Here is a 16672-nt window from a genome sequence, read left to right on the forward strand (position 1 = left end):
CCCTACTCCTTTTTGAAAATCTTTTTGATGCATCTAGATGCAAAGCAAAAGATGCGGCAGGCCTGGAAGTCCTGGATGATCTACGTGGTTTTTCGGAGAACCAAACTTCAGATGCAGACCACTGCCCTGGAGTTTAGGCAGCAGAGTATTTTATGGTGAGTGTGTTCAATTGCTCTGCAAATCAGCAGCTATCATTTGACCTCTGTTTTGTATTATGCACATAAATACCCACCTTAGGGGTGCCTGGGTGGCTCAGGTGGTTAAGCATCTGACTCTCAATTTTTTCAGCTCAGGTTATGATCTCACCGTTTGTGAGATCCAGCCCCCTGTTGGGCTCTGCACTAACAGCATGGTGCCTGCTTGGGATTCTCTCTTTCCCTCTCTCTCTGCCCCTCCCTTGCTTGCTCTCTGTCTTTCTCAGAATAAAAAAAAACATTTTTCTAAAAACCCACTGCAGGGTGTCTGGGTGGCTTATTCAGTTAAGTGTCTGACTTCAGCTCAGGTCATGATCTCACAGTTAAAGGGTTTGGGCCCTGCATTGGGCTCCACGCTGGTGGTGTGGAGATTGCTTGGGGTTCTCTCTTTCTCCCTCTCTCTCTGCCCCCTCTCAACTCATGCTTTCTCTTTCTCAAAAATAAATTAATTTTGTTTAAAAAACCACCTTAAAACAGTGTTTCAAACATAGTTGATCCTTAAATAAATATTTATTGACAACTTGTTCAACTACACTATCAGGTTTTCACATAATCAGCAGTAACAGTAATTGAGTACTTACTGTGTCTGAGTAAACACTGTTGTTTGTGTGTGTTAATTTTTTAATGTAAAGTCTCATTTCATCATCACCATAAACTAAAATAAGTACTGTTTTTGTAAATACTAAGATACACAGAGTCCAAGGGCACCTGGATGGCTCAGTCATTTGAGTGTCCGACTCTTGATTTTGGCTCAGGTCATGATATCACAGTTTGTGGGTTTGAATTCCACGTCGGGCTCTGCACTGACAGCATGGAACCTACTTGGGATTCTCTCTCTCCCTCTCTCTTCTCTTTCTCCACTTGTGTGCACACCTGCATTCTCTCTCAAAGTAACTACATAAACTTAAAAAAAAAAAAAAAAAGATAACACAAAGGGTCTTAGAAAGGTTGAGTAATTTGCCCGAGCCCATATAAGTTGTAATTGGTAAAATAGGGCTCAGCTACCCATCTTTTTGATGCTAAAGCCCATTTTCGTAACTGCCCTATACAGCATTTCATCAGCATTGTCCACACCTTGGAGGGACATGAGTTAGTTGACTTTGAAAACCAGACATGTGTAACAATGAGCTGCTTTTATAGTGGGATTGATCCCACTGAATGTTGTCTCTGGTTGGTCCTTTAGGTGTCCTGAATGGCAGCATATTAAAAGCTCAAAAGAGGTGGACCCTCTGATATAGATAAGAGCAGAAGGTTTGCAGTTAGACTGACTTGAGCTCAAATCCATGTTCCCACATGTATAGTTGTGTCCTTTCACCTCCACATTTCACTTTCCTCATTTGTGAAATAGGTACACCTTGAAGTGTCTTTCAGGGTTGTCATGGGAGATAAATATGATGACATCCGAAGTATTTAGCATGGTATCCAGAACATCAGTACACCTAAAAATTCTTTTTTATTTTAAATAACCTCTTTAAGTTATTTAAAATTTATTTGGCAAATGTTTTTGAATGCTTAATAAGTGTGCATTTCTGTCAGAGTCTATGGGGGATGTTTTTACATAATTTTACTTATTTACGGGGCTTAAAATGTTCCTAGTCCTGTACTGGCTGCTGGGACTGAATTCAGGCAACTTGTAATCCCCTAAGTGCTTATAAAGGTAAGTAGTAATGTAAGATAGCTTGAGATTTTGAAGTGAGTGATGCTGCTAAGCATGGCCCAGGTTAGGGCGACATAAAGATTTTGCTAGGTTAGAGTGACCAAAGTGAGTGCCTCTGTGAAAAGCAGAGGTTGCAAACTCTCATTTCCTCATTACTGTTTTCCTACAGCTAATTAGAAAATAAGCAGAAAGGACGCCAAGACTGGAGATCTAAAAGCCATGTTTTTTGTAATTTGTTTTGTGAAATCTCCTGATTTTTTTTTTTTTATGTTGGCAATAATTCATACTTTTAAACGTGTGTGGTTCCAAATAGAGCATGTCTGGAGTTTCTAAGACTGGAGCTGACCTAGGAACCATCAGTTTCCAGCCCTAATTTAGCTGTTCTAGGACTGCTTCTCGTTTTGTTTTTGTTTTGTTTTTTTTTTTTTCCAGCAGTGGCTCCAACAGATGTCAGTCGAGATGGCACAGTGAGGGAATAGAGACTTGAGACGAGGGTCCAAGGCCCAGCCCTCATTGACCTTCTCTTTTCTGGGTGGCTTTTTTTTGACTGGTTCCATCTTTGGTTTGTTCTTTGACAGGGTGTGGTGGAGCCACTGGAGGCAGCAGCTGGGATGGGTCCGTGTGGGCCATGCCCTCCATGCATCAGCTGTGAAGCACAGGGCCCTGAGCCTCCAGCTGCAGGTGAGTGCAGCAGACTTTGGCATAGGTGTCTTCTGTCCATGTTGTCAAACCCCACAGCCACAGAGGGCAGGGTTGGATTCCCAAGAAGGCTGGCCATCATGCTGCTGCCTCTCTCCTAGGCCCTCCCTGCAGCTAAGGGGGTCAGGGGCGGTGGGCGGGGGTGGAGGGCAGAAGCAACATAGAAGGCTGGGTTCAATGGATAGAGGCTGCTATTAGGAATATGCTAGGGTCATCTGGGTGGCTCAGTCAGTTAAACATCCGACTTTGGCTCAGGTCATGATCTTGTAGTTGGTGAGTTCAAGCTGTACACCGGGCTATGTGCTGACAGCACGGAGCCTGGAGCTGCTTCAATCCTGTCTTCCATCTCTACCCCCACCCTCCCACTCAGGTGCACAGGCACACATGCACTCTCTCCCTCTTTCAAAAATAAAATAAAAAACATTTTAAAAATATGCTTAAATGTGATTACCAATGGTTTGTATGGTGCATTTGCTAATCATGGAGCTGGAAAGCCATTTATGAATTAGTTACAAATATGATTAAAGAAACAACAGTATATTCTTTATTTCTTTATTGCTGTTTTCCTATAGCAAGTTAGAAAATAATGAGGGCAGAAAAGAAACTGAGACTGTAAAGAAAACCTGACTTCTAAATACAATTTTGCTTATATTGAGGTTTCTTTTGAGGATGCCACTAGCTTTTGGCCAGTAATAAAGGCCTAACATCTGTACTAAGACTATGCTGTGGTGAAGCTTTCTTATGACCTTTGATAGACTCTGAGTTTCTCTCAGTTCTTTGGTCTGCTGAGTACTTCTAGGGCCGCCATGTCAGTTATAGAGAATAGAACAGGGAATAGGGAATAAAAAGAAGTGACCTTTACTATATATAGGAGTAAATCTCTTTTTAATCTGACAACATGTTGCATCGTCAGTGCAAAGGTGTGCAGTATATGGAAATCACATGCAAATAGCATATACCATCATCTAGGTCAGGGGTCCACAGAGTGGCCCACATGTCATATTTGGCCTACAGTCTGTTGTAAATAAAGTTTTATTGGGATGCAGTTACACCTGCATTGTCCAAGGTTGCTTTCAGGCTACAAGGGCAGAGTTGAGTAGTTCCCACAGAGACTGTGTGCCATGCAAGTCTAAAATAGTTATTAATTGACTTTGAAGAAAAAATTTGCTCAGGGCACCTGGTTGGCTCAGTTGGTTAAGTGTCCAACTTCGGCCCAGGTCATGATCTCTTGGATCGTGAGTTTGAACCCCATGTCGGGCTCTGTGCTGACAGCACAGAGCCTCTGTGTCCCTCACTCTCTGTCTCTCCTCCTCTCACCTTTCTCCCAAAGAGCCACTCCGAGAGCCTATAAACCCATTCTGCTGGTGCTATTGCTCAGAACACTTCAGAATTCCCTTTTGATTGTTGTCTTCAAAGCTTGCAACGACAGATTTGACTGAATAATTTTAGTGAGAGCAGGTTTTCATGGTTAGTGGTTGGATTTAACGTATAAAACAACCCAAGGTTGGGGCACCTGGGTGGCTCAGTCGGTTGAGCGTCCGACTTCAGCTCAGGTCACAATCTCGCGGTCCGTGAGTTCGAGCCCCGCATCAGGCTCTGGGCTGATGGCCCGGAGCCTGGAGCCTGCTTCCGATTCTGTGTCTCCCTCTCTCTCTGCCCCTCCCCCGTTCATGCTCTGTCTCTCTCTGTCTCAAAAATAAATAAAACGTTAAAAAAAAAATTTAAAACAACCCAAGGTCATTCAGAGTCAAATTCAGTGAAAATTATGAATCATCAAGATCATATTAGTATATACGGGGCACAGGGTGTCTGGGTAGCTCAGTCAGTTGAGCATCTAACTCTTGATTTCAGTTTGGGTCATGATTCCACAGTTTAACAGGCTCTGCACTGATACTGTACAGCCTGCTTGGGATTCTCTCTTTCTAAATAAATAAATGAACTTAAAAAAAAAGATATTGATACGGACCAAAAGCTGTGTGAAACTCTTAAGACCAGATTTTATTCTGCAGATTATGAGTAATAGTGCATTATGTCTAGTAAGTACCATATGGTTTACCAAGAATTTATACTTAAGTCATTTCTTTTAAGCCTCATGACATCTCTGAACTAGGCAGCATAGACATCATGAGATATGTGAAATTAAAAAAATTTTTTTTATCAATTTGTGTACTTCAAACATAGAAACACTGAATATAAAACCTTTATAAAAACATGAGCAGATACCCAAGTAACCACTACCCAGATTTAGAAGGTGTTCGCATTTTCCATACTTGTTCAAACACTGCTCAAGCCCTGCTCTTCCTCCATTCTGCCACCATCCATCCTCAGAGATGTCCCCTGCACTGATACAAGGTTATCATTCCCTTGTGTTCTTTTTCACTTGTAGAAATGTGTGCATACATACCACAAAGAAGAAATGTTCTGGTTTTGTGTAGTTAGGAAATTGATGAATGGTGTCATACTGGGCATTACTATGAAGCTTGCCTTTTTTATGCAACAGTATATTTTTGAGGTGTATCCTTGTAGGTATGTAGAGATCTATTAACCGTACACTATGCCATTGTATGAATAAGGTGCAGTTTATCTGCTTCAATAGTAGTCAGTATTTATGCTAATGATGGACTATTGATTACTTCTACATATTTTCAATTCCAAATGGTTCTGCAGAGAGCATTTTTAAACATATATTCTTGTGCAAGAGTCTGAGAGATTCTGTATTCTGGTTCCTGGAAATGACCTTGTTGGTTCATTGGGTATTCATCTCTCTGTCCTTATTAAGGATTGCCCAGTGTTGTGCCAATTTAAGTGCTAACGTTTCAGTTCTCATTTCTTTCTGCCTCCTTAGCACTGTGCATTGCCAGACTTGGTCATCTTCACCAATTTGATAGGTATGGAACAGTAATTCACTGTTGCTTTAATTTGTGCTTCACTGATTCCTGGTGAGGCCCAGCATCTTTTCAGATGCTTGTTTGCATTTGGGTTTCTGCTTTTGAGCTTGTTTACATTCCTCACTCTTTATTATGTTGGGTTATTTGACCTTTTTTTTTTTTTTAATTTTTTAATGTTTATTTTTAAGAGAGAGAGAAGGAGATAGATAGAGCATGAGCAGAGGAGGGACAGAGAGAGAGGGAGACACAGAATCCTAAGCAGGCTCTAGGCTGCTCAACGCGGGGCTCAAACTCATGAGCTGTGAGATCATGACCTAAGCCGAAGTCTGATGCTTAACCGACTAAGCCACCCAGGCACCACCCCCCCTTTTTTTAAATACTGATTTGTGGACATTGTTTTAGATTCTGCTCACTAATCTTTTGACTGTTAGGGGTGCCTGGGTGGCTCAGTTAGTTAAATGTCTGACTCTTGATTTCGGCTCAGGTCATGATCTCACGATTTGTGAGTTTGAGCCCCGCGTCAGGCTCTGTGCTGACAGTGTGGAGTCTGCTTGGGGTTCATTCATTTATATTCTCTCTCTCTCTGTTTCCCTCCCTCCCTCCCTCTCATCTTCTTTCTCCCTCCCCCCTCAGGAATAAATAAATAAATTTAAAACAATAAAAACCAAAAGCTAATCTTTTGAGTGTTATATACTTTACACGTACTTTTTTCCAGCTTTAAAAAAATTTTTTTTTGCTTTGCCTATGATGCCTTTTTTTTCCATACAGATATTATTAATTTCACCCTAGCCTAATTTATTCTTGTATCTTATGGGTTGGTCTTTAATATATTTTGGGTTTAATTTTATAAATTGTGTGAAAAGGGTCTTAATTTGTCATTTTCCATATGGATAATTAATTGCTGCAGCACTATTTGCTGATTCATCCATCCTTTATCTTTGTTTTTTTTTTTAAGTTTACTTATTTATTTTGAGGCAGGGAGGGGCAGAGAGAGAGAGAGGGAGAGAGAGAGACTCCCAAGCAGGCTCTGCGTGGGGCTTGATCTCACAAATTGTGAGATCATGACCTGAACCAAAATCAAGAGTCAGATGCTTAACTGACTAAGCCACCTAGGTGCCCCTGTCCTTTATCTTTTTTATATGATTATTAATCTACTTTCACTATAAAGTCCCAGTTATTCATGGGTCTGTCCTGGGCTCTTCATTCCATTGGTCTGTATTTCTCTCTCTGAGCCAATACCACACTATTAATTGTGATTGAATAAAGCAGGTAAGAAAGACTACCTAGGTTTCTACCTCAATCACCTATTTGCTTTGTACCTTTTAATGAGTTACCTACCGTCCCTGTACCTTAGATTTTTTTATCTGTAAGTAGATAATAATAGTGCCTACCTCATAGGTTTGTTGAAGATTAAGTGTGATGATACATGTACTAGGCTTAGAGCAATACCTAGAATATGGAAAGCTCAGTAAGTGTTAGCTGTTTATTACTGTTTCTACTTTTACAAGCTATCTCTTAAGTCTTTATACATGAAAAAGGATGACCTGTTTTATTCTCGATCTTTGTAAAATCACCTTACCTATTCTTTTTACTCTTTCTTACTAATTTTAGGATCAACTGTCAAGTTCCACCTCTAAGCCTACTAGGATTTTTACTATAACGCACTGACTTTTTACATTAGATTGGGGAAAATTGTCATGTTTATGATACTGAGTCATCCCGTCCATGAACTTGATCCGTCTTGTGATATGTTGATGAGCATGAGAGGGAGAGTAGGAAGGATTATGTCATGAAATACATAAGGAGGCAGAGACTGTAGGTTAGGTCTTGCAGGCTACGCCCATGAAGGCTTTGGTTCTTATTCCAGTGGAGGTAAGAAGCTGCTGGCTTTGAGCGAGGGTGATATGATCACACTTACTTCTTAATGGGATCCCTTTGGTTCATCATGTGCTGCCTTTTGGGAAGAAAGAGAGGTGTGTGTGTGTATGTGTGTGTGTGTGTGTGTGTGTACACACGTGTGTTTATATTTTTGAGAAGAACTAAGGGAAAAATAAGCCCAAAACTAACAAAAAGTGCTTACCCGTAGGGGGTCGCAGGGAATAACGTGGAAACAAAATATTTCTGTGATTTTACTTTTTTATACAATTTTAACTTTGAACCGTGTAGATATTTTATATAATTAAAAAAAACCACTCAAGTGAATCAAAAAGGAAAAAAAACAATCCCTAGAATTTTGAGGCACACTAAAACAAACTTAAATTTGTAGCCATGACTATACAGAGAAAATAATTACTTCAAATAACTTTAAAATAGAATATTTTGACTGTTCATCCCTAGTGGGATGCATTCTAAGGACACAAAGAACTGCTAGGAAATCCAAAACCCGCATTCAGTAGTCTTATTGTTCATGACAGGTTTAGAAACTATTATAGCTACATTGTGAAATAGAGCAAATGACTATGGCAGTGGCATTGGGAATCATGATTTTCACTTTAAAAGAAAAGATTACAAATATAAAAGAAATTAAATAAAAAGCCCTGTCATCTGAGATTGGAAATGTAAATATCAATATGGACTTAAGATGTTTTTTAACCTTAAAAAATGTATTTCTAATTCTATTTACTGAAAAATTAGAAGCAATGAGTAGCGAGAATGTACGGCATTTAGCATTCCCAGTGCCCAAGTTATGGTCTCTGTTATGTCCTGGCTGAAAGGAACTGAGGCTTTTTGGAGAAATGGCTGATTCCAGGTCTAGAGCAGGCTATGGACATCATAAGCCCAGGATATATTCTGCTGGAAAGTGAGGAAATTAGCAAAGGCTAATGGAATTGTGTCAGAACTCAGCCAAAAGACTCATAGACTTACGATAGAACAATTGGGACCTCAGAAAGTAATGACTGCAGTGAATGAAAACACATCAAATATATAAAAATCCATGCATGTATAATGGGGGAGGAGGAACTCACTGGTCACATATTTGGGTTGTTAGAGCATTTACTCAATTAGAAAATTAATGAAAGCCTAGGTGGCTCAGTTGGTTAAGCATCCGAGTCTTGATTTCAACTCAGATCATGAGTGAGTCCCATGTTAGGCCGAGCACTGGGCATGGAGCCTGCTTGGGATATATTCATTCTCTCTCTCTCAAAAAAAAAATTAAATTAAATTAATGAAAACAAAAAATCAAGCGTTTTCCCTGCCTTTCCTGTATAAACTATATCTTTGCAAAACCAGAGAGTAGGCCTCTTTACAAAATTCCAGTTAGTAGATGCAGAAGGATTACTAGAATCAGAAAATCAGTTTGCCACCCCTAATGAGAAAATGGATCTAAGCAGCAACCACTGACTGAGAAGACCATGAGGAAAAGTAATGGAGGGATCAGGCTAACTTCATCCGAAGCCACTGACAGTCTTGACATGGCTAAAACTGGGGCAGCCAGCCATGACGTGCCTCATGATGCGAGGTAGTGGGAGGCCCCAGCACCACTTGAGAAATGTTCTTGCCTAAAAATTTGAACATGACTCCAACCAAGTCTAACATGAATCTAACTATCAGTTCCCAGGAAATATAGGGATCAAGGAGAAAAGTCAAAGACCCTTGCTGAGACAATCAGCCAAATCTAAAATGTGGGACATGTTTAGTGTCTCTGAAAAATTGGTTGCATGAAAGAGGAAAAGAGGCAGGAAAGAAAACTGTCCCATGAAAAGGAGAGATTTAAGTGACATAACCAAAATAAACCAAAAAGGATCGCTCTGGCTATATAACCAAACCACGCAAGTGTTCATCCATCCAATGCACAGCAAGCCAATAAAAACTGATACCAAACTTTTGCTGTGAAGAAAGATAGGCTACTTATTAGTGTGGCACCACCCAGGAGAACGAGAAGGTAATGTTCAAAAGTCCCAAACTGTTTTGGGCACCTGAGTGGCTCAGTTGGTTAAGCATCCGACTTCAGCTCTCTGGGCTCTCTGCCGTCCGTGCAGAGCCCACTTTGGATCCTCTGTCCCCCCTCTCTCTGACCCTCCCCTGCCTGTGCTCACTTGCTCGCTCTCTCTCAAAAATAAACATTAAAAATAAATAAATGAAACAAAAGTCCCAAACTCTCTAATGGCTTTACAAGCAGGGGTTTTTAAAGGGTGAAAATTCAGGGTAAGGGTCTCAGGGTCTTGGATCACACTTGATTAGAGTTAGGTCAGCTATCACATTTCCTTCCTTGATCATCTTGTCCCTTTTGGCATCTCCCAGTCTGGTTTCAGTGTGATTGTAGTGAGATGGTCGTTCTGCTTCAGGGACCCGGTCGTTCTGCATTATGGGCCTGGAGCTGCAAAACATTCTTAGGGATTGCATTAGCGATGTCATCTCTAGAGTACAAAGGCAAAAGTTCTACATCCTGTGACTATCACTAAGCTGCAAATTATTATTTTTTTTCTGGCAAACACAGCACATTGTTTTTGTTATCTCAGGCAGAACAGCATCCCACAGAGTTGTTGAGAGGCAAGTTTATGTTACTCCCTGAGGCATCTTTACAGGTTTTTTTAAATAATAAGTAGGGGCTACGTGACTCTGGTCAGAGGCAGCTAGAAGCCATATGTCTAAATTGTGGGTTCCAGGGAGGCTTGCATCCCTGGTTTCAGCTGTTGTGTTAAGAATAGACCATAAAAGATCAAGAATGAAAGCAGGGAGAGCAGTTAAGAAGCTATTACAAAATCCCAGGTGGGATTCTAGACAAGGAGGATAGCAAGATGGTGTTGGATTCTGGGTATACCTTGAAGGTAATGCTGACAAGACTCGCTAACAGATGGTTAAGACGTAAAGCTTCAGAGAAAGAGTCCAAGGTGACTCCTAGGTTTCTGGCCTAAGTAACTGGAACAGTGGAGTTGCCATTTAGTAAAATGGGGAAGATGGAGGGGAGTTAGCTCCATTCTGAGCTTTGTGTCTTCAGCCTATATTATAGGCCTTTTGAACATCCTCAAGGAAATGTGAAGGAAGCAGTTGAATATATGTGGAGTATGGAGGGCAGGTCCAGACCTGAGATGTAAATTTGGGAGTTCTTGGCATGCAGTTGGTATTTAGTCATGAAACTGCATCAAAGGACAAAGGGAGTGAGTATAGCATGGGGGGTCGTGGGGGGAGGGTGATTAGTCCCAGGACTGAGCCTGGGAGGAATAAAGGCGAAAGTAGCCTGGAGAATCTGCAGGCCTGATTGGCCATGTCAGATGCTTCTGGCAGGCCAGGGAAGGTGAGGAGTGGAATTTGACCTTTGGATTGAGCAACGCGGAGATCATTGATGCTCTTGGTGAGAGCAGTTTCAGTGAGCCTGATGGGGAGAGGATTCATGAAGGCCTTCCTGGGAGAAGAGAAATTAGAAAATAGACCCTTCTTTTGAGGAGTTTGGAAAGAAAAGAACTCCAGTGTTAGCTGGATGGCAAAGTGGTGGTTTGCTTAGGAATCTGATTTATTCCTTCCGGGTAGTGTTTTTTGTGACAGTAATCTTTTCCCCACAGCTTTTTATTTTTGACAAACACCAAATGACAGATACTATATTCTCTTCACTGGTTTATCCTATTGCTAACATCTTCCTACATTTGCTTTCTCTAAGTATATCAATATATTTCTTTATATTTTCTGAGTCGCTTAAAGTTGCAGACATAAAAGTTTACCCTAAATATTTCAGCTTCTATCTCCTACAAAGATGTTCTTCTATATAATCACAATATCATTATCATATCTAAGACATTCAATATTAATATGGTAATATCTACAATACAATTCATATTTAAACCGTAGATTATTGCTATTTTAGTGTCAGGTCCAGGGTCCAATCAGAGGTCATCTGTTTTCGATTGTCATATCCCTGAAAGGATTTGCGTTTTAGGATTGGAGAAATAATAGCACATTCATACGCTGATTTTAAAAACCTAGTAGAGGGTGAAAACCAATGATGCAGAAGGGGGGGAAATTGCCAGTGATGAACCTGAGAAGGTGAGAGACATGGGATGTATCCATAGTCGGGGGTGAACTTCTGATGGAAGGGAGTATGGATACTTTATTCAGAGTAGCCAGAGAGAAGGCAGAGCCTGTGGGTAGGTGGGTAGGTAGATGTGAGAGAAGCTTGAGAAAATTCTCTTTTGATAGCTTTTATTTTCTTGGTGAAATAGGAAGAATGGTATTCAGCTGAGAGGAAGGAAAGGAGAATAGGTGTTACAGGTTTAAGAAAAGGTATGAAGTTGTCATCTGAGACTGTCATCTTCAAACTAGGGCATGCATATAGCTAGGCACACATGAAGACTTTGCTAAGGGTGCACAATTATGGATAGTCTTGAGGGAATCCTTTTGTAGACCCTCAACTTCTGCCGGTCACACTTCCCAGAAACTAATGTGCCTGAGACGATAGGCTTCCTCCCACTTGGGAGAGAAAGGCAGACCCTCGTCTATCCCAAATCTGAATTAAATATATCACCCCTTGGATTGTCACAGCTTCTTGTCTGTTCGTTGATTTTATTATATTCCTCTTTTTCCTTGTTGTTCTTTAAAAAAAATTTTTTTTAATGTTTATTTATTTTTGAGAGAGAGAGAGACAGAGACAGAGCATGAGTGGGGGAGGGGCAGAGAGAGAGAGGGAGACACAGAATCTGAACCAGGCTTCAGGTTCTGATTCTGAGCTGTCAGCACAGAGACTGACATGGGGCTCGAACCCACAACTGTCAGATCATGACCTGAGCCATAGTCGGACCCTTAACCCACTGAGCCACCCAGGCACCCCTCCTTGTTCTTAATCCAGAAAATAAATTACTTTCTGGAAGTAGAATGTCCTTCTTAAAGAGCCTTTCACTGCAAATTTCTATAGCTCATGATCCTGCTTGGGAGTTGTTACTTCCTTGTTTCTAGTTTTAGCTTTGTATCTCAGTTTCTCTTTTCCCTCACCAGTACTTCACCTCTGTTTTCCTGCCTCTCCTTTGATTGTTGCCTTTTCTCTGGTTTTCAGGCTTGGTCACAGTGGCGGGAACAGCTCCTGTATGTTCAGAAGGAGAGACAGAAGATGGTCTCCACAGTGAAACACCATCAGCATTGGCAAAAGTGGAAATCCCTGAAGGCCTGGCTTGGATACCTGCAGGTCCGCAGAGTGAAGAGACAGCAGAAGGGTGAGCAGGAAGTCCCAGGCTCCAGAGACAGAGGATCATGTCACAATTTACAGTCTTCTGCCAGTGGTGCTGCTCTTTATTAGGAGAGATATAACCAAAGGAAAAAAAAAATAGAGATAACCACATTATGCCACAAATTTTGGAAAAAAGAGATTGAGGAGGAACATACATCATCTTCAATTCACATTTAAGTTATTTCCTTCTGGCCTTTTCCACTAAAAATATTTTTTTTTCAACAGGGTTTAATTATTACATAAATACTGTGATTATTTATGATTAATAGGATACATACAACTTTGTATCTTTTTCTACACAACTAAACATTTTCCTATGTCTTTCAATATTCTTCATAAATGTTATTTTTTTTAATGATTGTCTGCATTTTGTAGGATGGCTTACCTTAATCTATTTAGCCACTCTTGTATCTATAGATATTTGGATTGTTTCTACTTCTCCCCAATTATGCAACCCATGTGATTTAGGATATTGAGGGTTTTTTTAACCACTATTCTCATGGTTTAGTTTCCCAATTAGAGTTCAGAAGTAATAACACACTGACCATGATCGTTGGTACTTTCTGTACTTTGGTTTCTGGAGCCCACACAGAAGTGAGTCAAGCAGCGTGCTAGATGGGGCTGGCTTTCACCCAGGCCTCCCTCCTGGGCTGCCAGGCCAGCAACTGCCTTTTGGGAGAGTTTGAATGTGTCTGTCTGAGGATAATGAAGGACACCCACTGTCTGGTTGCCCAAGCCTGGAAGGTGAAGGCATGAAGCTATTTAGCATGATAAGCTGTTATTTAGGCACTGACTAATGTGCCTCTCTTTACAGCATTTGAATTCCAGGACCAATTCCCTTCCACTTCCTGGACTTCAGTTCATCAGGCCATTAGCTAATTAGTATTAAAAGCAGGTGACTGGCAGCCAGGATCAGTCTGGCTAAAAGCTCGAAAAACACCTTTGCCAGCATGGTGACCAAGTTGTGTCATTGAGTCAATCCCTGAAGTCCCACCCAGGAGACATCAGTAAAGAGGCAAATGTGAAAGAGTCTTCTTTGAAAGCAGCCGCCACCATTCCTGGTCATCAGTAGTTAAGTGGAAGCCTCAACTCTTTAATAGAACTGATTTTGTAACATCCTCCTCCCTAAAATTACAGACCTTTTCTCTTTCCTTGGAGAGAAGTGTAGCTAAGGGCTTCCAAATTACCCTCCCCTGCCTAAAAAAACTTTTATTTTAGAATTCTTTGTAAGAACATCCTCGAATCCCTGCTGTCTGCCAGTAGTAGGGTGCAGCTTATCTTAAAGATGCTTCCAGCTCATCTCTCAACCTTGCAGGGGGCAGCACGTAGCTACTTTCTTTGTTGCAGACATGGCTGAGCGATTCCACCGGGTCACTGTGCTCCAGACACACTTCTGTGATTGGCAGTGGGCCTGGGAACGGAAGGAGAGTTTGTATGCTGTGCACGCACGCGTGGAAGGGCTGGCCAGGAAGATGGCAATGCGGCGGGCCTTTACTCATTGGAAACACTGTATCCTTTTCAGTCACCCAGCCCTATCCATCACCACAGCCAGGGCATCATGAGCTCAGCAGCCTTTGAGACAAAGGGCAGGAGATATTTGGAAAACAATTACTGACAATATAAGGTGGTCCTGATCTCTGTTTTCTTTTTAAAAAATTTTTCACTGGACATGTGCTTACAAAAGAGTATGTGTAGTACACATTAACAGTTTAATGAATGGTATTAAAATACTTATGTACCCACTACCCAACTTAAAAATTAGAACCTTGCTGGGGCGCCTGGGTGGCTCGGTCAGTTAATTGTCCAACTTCGGCTCAGGTCATGATCTCACGGTTCGTGAGTTCGAGCCCCACATCAGACTCTGTGCTGACAGCCTGGAGCCTGCTTTGGATTCTGTGTCTCCGTCTCTCTCTGCCCTTCCCCCACTCGTGGTCTGTCTCTCTCTCTTTCTCTCTCTCTCAAAAATAAATAATAAAAAAACATGAAAAAAAAAAATTAGAACCCTGCCGATTTGCTAACACTGTTCATCCTTGATTGCATTCCCTTTCCTCCCCCTCAGTGGTAATCCCACTATCCTGAATTTTATGTTGCCATTTCATTGCTTTTCTTTACCCACTAGGTGGTGGAAATAGCCATGGCTGTGTGTTTCTTGGCAGCCCTAACATTATGATCATAGTTTCCATTTATTGTGCTTTACCATGTACAGACTATGCATTATCTGTTTAACCCTCATAGCAACCCTGTGGAGTAGATGTCAGTATTTCCATTTTATAGATAAGGAAACCGAGATTCAAGGGGGCTCAATTATTGTCAAAGTCACAGCATATCATTGGGCAGAGCCAGGAGCTTTTAACCCAGGCATTTGACTCCGGTGCTTTGACTCCTGTGCACATGTCCATAATCACTGCCCTCATTACAGTATGTGCCCAGATGTGCAGATTCAGTCAAGGAGGTGGGGCTTGAGCTGACTTTGTCCTCAAGGATCACCTAGCAAAGTCGGGAAGAGTGTTTCAGGTGGAAGGAATGGTGTTTACACAAAGATGAAGAAAAGATCCAAGGGCAGTGACAGGGATCTGTTATAGAGCTGTGGTGGTGTGGATGGCTGTTGGGCAGTACAGGTAGATGCAGGCTAGGGAACAGCTTGTAGAGCCCTGGATGCAGTGGTTAGGAATTTGGGCTTTCTCCTGATGGCACTGGGGATCCTCTGGAGGTATTTAAGAAGAGAAGTGATGGAGCAGGTTTGTACTTGAGAGGTCTGGATTACAGGGCAAAGCTGGCACGAGGAGAGCAGTTACATGAGACTCTCGCCAGTCTGTGTGAGGAGCAAGTCAGATGCACTGCAGGGCATCAGGGGTGGGAACAGAAAAGCAGGAGAGATTTCAGAGGAGACCAGATGGACTTGGCAGCCCAGTAGATGGAGAGAGTGGGAGGACAAGGTTTGAAAATAACTCCAAGGTTTTTAGCTGAAACATCTGACTGGGGTTTTGGTGCCAAAACAAAGGATGCAGGAAGACAGGAGAGCTTTAGATAAGGTTACTTGCAAATGTTTACTGTAATTCGTGGCAATTTATCTCAACTGTTCTTGCCTGTCATCAAATGGGCATCAGAAGGGAGAAAGGCAAGGCCAACTGTTTGATAAGCAACTCACACAGTTTCCCTTTGCCTCCTCCTCTTCCTGGGATCATCAGGAGGAGGCAGAGGTGGACGTAGGCCACCTGGCATGCCTATTTTCCCTCAACCCAGGACCTTCCCCATGGGTCACTGGGTTGCAGTGTGCTGGGGTGGGAACACTTTTGAGATGAAAGGCCTTAACTCCCTGGCGGATGTGCTGCTGTGCACTGAAGAAGCGGCCCAGTGGAAGGCAGCAGAAGATCACAGCAGACACAGCTTGCTGGTGAGAACACGGAAGCCTCTCAAGGCCTTTTTTTTTTTTTTTCCTTCTTCAGGAACTGCCAAAGTTTTAGTGTTTAATCTTTAACAGCACAACTGACCAAGGTCCAAGATGTGACATTACCATGTTTAAAAAACTCTATAAACTAATTATAAAAACTATAAACTAATTATATAGTATGTGATAAGAAGAAAGCACATTTTGTAATAGAAAGCCTATCTACACATAGGAGTTGCTTCAAAACCATAGTTACCAACCCTGCTTAACCATCCACTTTTGGGGAACCCAGGCCCACATAATGCTCTTCAAGTATATCTGGTTGTGGGATTAGCTTCACTCAAGAAGCTCTGTTCCATTGTATGTGTCCCTGTTTTCATTTTGGATAAGAAATGGTAATGGTGTGGGGTCAGAGGGTCTGGAGTTGTAAGGGAAACTTGGAGGTGATCTAGTACTGCACTTTTTTACATGGTGGGCCCTCTTTTTCTTCTTTTGTTTTTAAGTACTCTCTACTACACCCAATATGTGACTTGAACTCACGACCCCAAGAGCAGGCCCTCTTTTTAATTGTGGGAACCTAGTCTGTGAAATCAATCAACGTAGAAATTCTGCGGATGAAGCAGAGTCTGGGGAGTAGTCCCTCTTCTGCTGCTCTCCCCAACCCTCACCACGTAAGGAGATCTTCAGACACTT

General features: G+C 41.8%; 1 protein-coding gene across 22 annotated transcripts in view; it reads left to right on the top strand.

Annotated features, from left to right (window-relative positions):
* SFI1 (SFI1 centrin binding protein) overlaps positions 1 to 16672 on the top strand; it is a 106189-nt gene that overhangs the window by 53313 nt on the left and 36204 nt on the right. For all 22 annotated transcript variants that reach the window (XM_058690898.1, XM_058690897.1, XM_058690899.1 and 19 more), the window contains 5 exons: positions 38 to 155; positions 2430 to 2532; positions 12421 to 12577; positions 13939 to 14100; positions 15915 to 15985. In XM_058690898.1, coding sequence (XP_058546881.1) covers positions 38 to 155; positions 2430 to 2532; positions 12421 to 12577; positions 13939 to 14100; positions 15915 to 15985 — 611 coding nt within the window. The remainder of the gene's footprint in view (positions 1 to 37; positions 156 to 2429; positions 2533 to 12420; positions 12578 to 13938; positions 14101 to 15914; positions 15986 to 16672) is intronic.

Source organism: Neofelis nebulosa, chromosome 11, assembly GCF_028018385.1.
Source record: "Neofelis nebulosa isolate mNeoNeb1 chromosome 11, mNeoNeb1.pri, whole genome shotgun sequence".
In the NCBI taxonomy this organism is placed as follows: Eukaryota; Metazoa; Chordata; class Mammalia; order Carnivora; family Felidae; genus Neofelis; species Neofelis nebulosa.